Below are 7,118 nucleotides of genomic sequence, written 5' to 3'. Positions count from 1 at the left end.
CCAGCCCAAACTCCTACTTGAGCACCTACTCTAAATTTTGAGAGTTTAGGGAGAAAATAAACTCCAGCAGACTCCCTAAATGGGCTTCCATTTTAGATGAGCTCTCAAATTAGCACCCCCAAGTTCTTAGCAATAGGAGCCTCCAATCTCCTCCCATCTCATGTGCACGCGCCGCCCCGCCGGTGCGCCGGCCGGCCCCGCCCCACACGACGGTTGCGACGGAGTCGGGCGGTCGCTGTGGCATGCTCCGCAAGTCCACGCACATCCTCAGCGGTGACAGGTGAGCGGGCCGCGACGGCGAGACGCGCGAATCGAGATCTAGAGCGGACCGATCTGCGCCGGCGAGATGGACATCGTGGTGGGCGCGCTGTCGAGGAAGCTCAGCGAGCTACTGGAGCAGGAGTACGCGCTGCTCTCCGGCGTCCGCGGCGACGTCATCTTCCTCCAGGCTGAGCTCGGGAGCATGCGCGCCGCCATCCACCACTGTGTCTTCCTCTCGGCCCCACCGGCACCGGCGACGGCGACGGGGAGGCAAGCGGCAAGGGCGGCGACGGCAAGCTGGCCACGGCGGTGTCGTCCTCCTCGTCGACCATCTCCACGTCGTCCTCCGCCGCGGCGGAGGTGTCCTCGTCGGCGTCCCTCCCTTCGCTCCCGTCGCTCTCGGCCGCGGCGACTGCCAGCCTCGCCGCGTCCTTCGCCCACGTCGCCACTCTCCGTCCCCTATCCGCCGCAACCGCCTCCACGCCGTCCGCCGCGGCGGCAGGGGACACCCTCCGCGGCCGAGGTGATGGGCCACCAGGACGGGCGGCTGCGGCTGTGGCGGGTCTCCTCGCGCTCGCCAGCCAGGCTCCGCCTCGCCGCCGCGCTCCCCACGGTCGCCGATCGCCTCCACCGGTTCCCCGTCCCGTCCAACCACGTGACCGTCCGCCGGCACCACCGCCGGCTTGGATAGAGCACGCCAACACCGTGTCCGGCGTCGCGGTGTCCGCCGACGGCCGCCTCCTCTTCTCCGTCTCCTGGGACAAGACCCGCCAACGGCCGCCTCCTTTTCTCCGTCGGCGAGCTGCGCGAGGAGGCCAGCCGCCTCGGGCTCCGGGAGCGATGCGCAGGACGAGACAAGAGAGAAGAGGTCCACGACGAGGTGGACGGCGTTGGCGTCCTCGAACGCGACGTGGAGCGCGAGGTCCAGCGGGTTCGACTCACGCAGCGGCGCCTTGGCCGTGGACTTGACCACGAAGGGCTCCCCCGTCGCGGCGGAGAAGCAGCCCGCCGCCGAGCTTCGCTGTGCTGGCCTGCCGTGCACGCTCGCCGTCGCCGGCCCCACCGCCCCGTCGGCCACTGCCCGACGCACCGTAGCGCTGCCTTCTTGTGCTTGTCCCTACCGGCGCCGAACACGGAGGAACGGTGGAGCATCGGTGCTCGCGAGCAGAATAGGGACTCTGATTTAGGGCCTGTTTGGCATGGCTCCAACTCTACTTGGAGCAGCTCTACTCCAAAACTCCAGCTGGAGCTAGCTCTAGGTGGAGTTGGAGCAGGCTGTATGGTGTGTTTGGCATGAAGGGTGCCTCTAGCTCCACAAAAGAGGATTTTGAGCGTGGATTGTCCTTTTTGCCCTTAGTTTGCGGGACCCACATGTCATACTCTACCCCTCCCCTCTCTCTTCTTTCTCCCAAATCCACAGGCAAGGAGGCGACTGTAGCTGCTCCGATGAGCCCGCGAGGGGAGCGGCACCGAGACAGCCTCCGCACGCGCATCATCTCGCGCGGTGAGCACCACGGCGAGGAGGGAGGGCAGCGGCGTGAAGGGGCTGGCGGGATCGACGGGGAGGGAAAGGAGGGCGCCACCGGCGGCAGATGGTGGTGTCGGCGGGGATGTCGGGGCCGGCAGGGAGGGAGGGGAGGGCGGGGGCCGGCGAGACTGGCAGGGAGGGCACCACCGGCGGGGAGCGCGCCGTCGGTGAAGGCGGAGCGCATCATCGGCGGCAGATGGTGGTGTCGGCAGGGATGTCGGGGCCGGCAGGGAGGGAGGGGAGGGCGGGGCGGGGGTCGGTGAGACTGGCAGGGAGGGCGCCACCGATGGGGACCCGGGACCGAGGGGAGGCCACCGTGGGCGACGGCGGAACGGGCCACCGGCGGCCGCGGGTGGCACCTACGGGGATGGTTCCCTGCACGGGAGGGCGGCGGCGGTGGCCAAGAGGAGGTCCGCGAGAGCGGAAGTGCGACCGTGCGAGGGAGAAAGAAAAGAACGAACCGTTTTTTTGTGTAATGGGTGGCAATGGTGGGTAATTTCAATCCAACTCCATGTCTATGTCCATAATAGAAGTTTCTGGAGCTGCAAAAGAGGTGCTCCAAAACTCCAACAAAAAATGAACTACAACTCCAGAGTTTTGGAGCTCCATAGAGTTTTGGAGTTGGCCTGTTTGGCAAGAAAATTATTTGGAGCTGTTGGAGTTCAGCTCCAGAGCCATGCCAAACAGGCCCTTATTCAGTCGGCTGGAGTTGTTGCAAAATTTGAGTCCTTAAAAAATACAAATGAGCTCCTAAATACAAAACTAGGGACTTCATTTGAGATCTCCCGCTCGAGATGCTCTAAAGCATCGGGACGCGCGGAAGAGGGTTGGGCGAGGGAACCCCCCTTCCCCCCTTTTAGCCTAGTTTTTGAGCTCCTTTAGCTTCTTTCCGGCTTTGCGATCGGGACTGATGGCGCGCGTCCAGTCGATCAGAGTGGATGAAAAGAGTGTTAGCTCTTGCAGTGCTACTAGTGTTGCGGCACATCAGTGACACGCCACCGTTCCACTGGCTGTCACACTGCCGTCCGGAAGAAACGAACGATGATGGATACATGCCGCGTGTGGCTTCGTGTCATGCGGATTAAAGTTGAGTACACTTGTCGATCGCCAAACTCTTACAGCTTTCGATGGTGTGTGTCCTCTTTTTTTTTCGCGCGCAATGCAGACGCAGACACTCACACACTTAATCCATGAGTATACACACACAACCATACTCTTCGTTGTTGACGAGCATGTCTCCTACCACTGAAACAAAAATGCTAATTAAATCCTAGTACATGTGTTGAGTCAAAGAACTCGAACCAGATGGACAGGTTCCACCACAAGGAATTTTACCAGCCAAGCTACATTAAGACTGTGTTTAGATCCCAAAATTTTAGGGCCAATTCCCTCAATGCCATTAAAATTTTAGCCAATCTCTTGATTGCCATTGACCCCACATGTCATAGACACAAAAAAATCCCTTCAATGCCATTTAGTGGCATTCAAGGGATTGGCGAAAATTTCAATGGCATTCAGGGAATTAACTCAAATCTATATATCAAAAACTAATTCATAACTTTTTCATATGAACTTAAGTGAAGATAAATTTTATATCAAAATGGTAGCCCTCGATGTAATCTACATTTTTGTAGTTGAAATATTTTTGAATTAAAATTGTTTAGGGTCTCAAAATATTGTTGTAAGTTTATAGATTTTGAAATTTAAAAGTTAAAATTAAATTCTGGGACTCTAAACAATTTTAATTCGAAAACTTTTCAACTACAAAGTTGTAGATCGCGTCGAGAGACACAATTTTGATATAAAGTTTTTCTTCATTCGAGTTCATATGAAAAAAATTATAAATTATTTTTGATATAGAGGTTTTAGATCGTCCGGTTCGGACTTAGATAAGACTCAAAACCAAATTTATGGATTGGGATGACACGACTGGACAAATTTGAGGATCTAAACAGATGATTTATAAGTTTAGGGATCAGAACGCAACAACCAAATAAGTTTGAGGACCTAAATGATCGATTTACGAGTTTAGGGACCGGAATGACACAGTCGAATAAGTTTAGGAATCGGTGACGCACTTTACTCTAGATTTTATATAGTATTCTGAAACTGTAAGATTCTGTTTCAAAATGTTAGAATCATGTGTACATATACCTAGATAAGCGGTCTACCAAACAGGCCCTGCCCTTCGAATTATAAAGTATCTGTACATCTGGAGTGTAGTTTTTTAAAATGCACAAGAGGGTCTGCTAACAATGATGTCGCCACTTTCTCCACTAAACAAGAGCATATTTTTTCTCTAAGAAACTACAGAAATCATTGTATCCCCAGCTTTATTTTAGACAAGAGGATTTGTTGTGCTTAACTTTCTCCACTTATCAGTTGAGTTTTTTTTTACCTCAAAAGATGAGGACTGAGGAGCCAGAGGCAGCAAATATCAAGGGAGCATGGATGCATGAAACTCCAAAGACCTTGCGACAAGTTTGTAACACGTATGTTTTCTTCTTTATGATTAATCTGATGATGGGCTCTCGTACTCTTAAAATCTCCTTTGCCTTTATTCAAAGTGCAAAGCTAAGGGTGAAAATGATTGTACTGAATCTGACCAATAACTCGAGAGTCGAGACTCCTTTTCCTTTGTTTTTATGCTCCTTTAATTTCCAGACGAACCTCTCCTGACGGAAGTTTGTTGAATTGTATCTTCCAGTAAGGAATGTAAAAAGTAAAGCTGGAATCATGCATGGTGATTTGAATTTACCACTCTACTCTACTTTTTAACGTGGGCAATAGCAATCATGCATGGTGATTTGAATTTACCACTTGAAAAGTAGCACGGGGTTGTAATTGACCATGTCATCACGTAAGTAGAGTTTTTTAGACCTGCTTTCTTTTTTGTCCATGTATGTAAACTCACGGTGGCCTGATCCAAATGTTGTTGCAAGGCCAGGACTAGGCCAGGCCCATTTAACAAGTCAAGTCCAGCACAAAAGACACCCCGTCCAAAATGGCGGTTTTTTCTTTTTTATATTTAAAAAAAATTAAAATTTCAAAAATATATGTCCGTTTTGAAAAATTTCAAAAATATACCCGGTCGCCCTATGGGGGGCGACAGGGCTCAAATGTAATTTTTTTTTCTTCAAATTTGCAAAGAAGTCCCTGGAGAGAAAAAAAAAGAGGGGGGCCTGTCGCCCCCCCCCAACGGGCGAGAGGCCCCTGTCGCCCACCCCAGGGGCGATAGGGGCCTGTCGCCCGTTGGGGGGGCGACAGGCTCCCTCTCCCCTATTTTAACCCCTGGCCACCATTCGCCGCCATTCCCTTTGTCATTTGAGCCTAAAAATTCAGAAAAAAAGAGAGGGGTGAGGAGAAGAAAAGCGGCGAAACTCTGCCGAATTGCGTACTCCTGATCTGCAGGTAACTTCCGTATGAATCCATTGATATTGTATAACAATTTAATTTAATTAGTGGATTAGCTGTATTAGATTTGGTGCTTTAGAACACTCGTTTAGTATTACAATTTCAGTACTATTACAGACTTTTTTAAAAATTAATTATGAATTAGAATAGAATTATGAAAGTGCCTTATTGATATTGCGGCATAAGGCAATGGCTGCCTCAAATTGTGGAGGATTTTCATGGATCGAAGAAAAATCTAGTATAATACTTGATATCATGACCCATCTTGTTATCAGTAAGAAGTTGGATCTGTTAGCGGATGGTACGATAGAGATAGTGTTGTCCAAAGTAGTAGAGTTTAAAGATTTCACATTATTTCGAGGTATTACGACGCAAGATGTAAAGGGACACCTGATAGAACGTCGGAAGATATACATGAGAGTATGTGAACTAGCGAATCATCCTAATATCATTGGATTCTTACAAAGTTCTTGTAAGATATGGATGCGGCCAGAGGTGTATGAGATGCACATTAAGGTAACTCTCATTCAGTTGTAATCCCGTCCGTCATTTCGAATCCATATTTATGAAATAGTAACATTGTTTTTTAATTATATGCTAGGATTACCCCGAGGACACGGAGTTGATTAACAAAACGATACCAAATTTCCGTAAATTGGCATGTATCTTCGGTGGTGGACTTATGCCGCAAACTAGACGAAGGAGGCGGATAAGATCTTCGGGTGATAGTACTTGGCCTGCGCAAGAACAGATGCCCGGAAGTTCGTCAAGTCATGTTGCACCACCTGCAGCACAAACTTGTGTTAACTGGGATGATGACATGGATGACTTCATGCCCCCCAAACCATGGCATCCAACACATGATGTTCCTTCCCTGTACATGAACCTAGAATCAGAAAGGAGACAAAGGGAAAGGCAAGAGGTTCGTCAAGTCATGTTGCACCACTTGCAGCACAAACTTGTGTTAACTGGGATGATGACATGGATGACTTCATGCCCTCAAACCATGGCCTCCAACATATGATGTTCATCGGTTTAAGATGTATTCGCATTTAGTATTGTTAATGTTGTATTATACTTGTATGTATGTCTCGTACCAAACTTGCATTCACTGGACATGTACAAATTGTCGAGTTTGAATCGTACTTAGTCGTAATGGAGCATCGAAGTATAAACATACCATCTATTGATTGTAATGGAAAATACGAGAGTGATCAGATGCGAACGTTGAAGTGTATAAATAAGCGGTCCACAGATATCTCATTACAAATAAACATCAGAGATACAAACATCAGATATGTCTAACCACCCCTATGGCGTCGGACTCTCTTAGGCCTCTACTGGGCACGGACATGGCCCTCGGAGCTTTTAATGTCACTAGAATATTAAAAAGCACACATGTAATTAATATAACGATAAGAAATAAGAACTAAGAAATGCATTACGTAATGTGAACCACCAAATTTTACATCATAATACAACGATAATGAAACACACATCACACATGCAGTGGCATGTCAGAACCCGTTGCAAAGTACGGTAAACAGATTCCGGACTAACCATACATGCCTTAGGTAATTTAAAAAAAACAGAACAAACACAATGATGCAGCATGTCACTAGCACTAGGGTAGTCCTAGTAGCCGTACCCCCACGTAGCAAACTGCGTTGAGCCTTCTCCGCAGTATCCACCCATTGCAGGTGGTGCAGGCGGTGGTGCCGGAGGCGCATGGCCCTTCTTCTTGTGACAAGGACAGTTGCAGTAAGGAATAGTGCATGGTTCATCCTGTGAACCGGCTGCATTGCTGGTATCATCAACTTTGTCGTCTTTGTTACCCTCGCTCACTTCCTCATAATGGTTCACCTTACATTCCAGATCAAAGATCTTTATCTGGAGGTACTCGATGAACTCCTGA

At 49.4% G+C, this 7,118-nt stretch overlaps 1 protein-coding gene across 1 annotated transcript; it reads left to right on the top strand.

Moving 5' to 3' along the window:
* The first annotated feature begins 346 nt into the window (after positions 1 to 346).
* On the top strand, positions 347 to 952 carry LOC120689214 (merozoite surface protein 1-like). Its single transcript, XM_039971528.1, has 3 exons — positions 347 to 421; positions 463 to 784; positions 843 to 952. The coding sequence occupies exons 1-3, from the start codon at positions 347 to 349 to the stop codon at positions 950 to 952; spliced, it is 507 nt and encodes a 168-aa protein (XP_039827462.1).
* The last annotated feature ends 6,166 nt before the right edge of the window (positions 953 to 7,118 follow it).

This window comes from Panicum virgatum, chromosome 9N, assembly GCF_016808335.1.
Source record: "Panicum virgatum strain AP13 chromosome 9N, P.virgatum_v5, whole genome shotgun sequence".
Lineage (NCBI taxonomy): Eukaryota > Viridiplantae > Streptophyta > Magnoliopsida > Poales > Poaceae > Panicum > Panicum virgatum.
The sequence above is the reverse complement of the archived record's forward strand: the minus strand, read 5'-3'. Positions and strand labels throughout refer to the sequence as shown.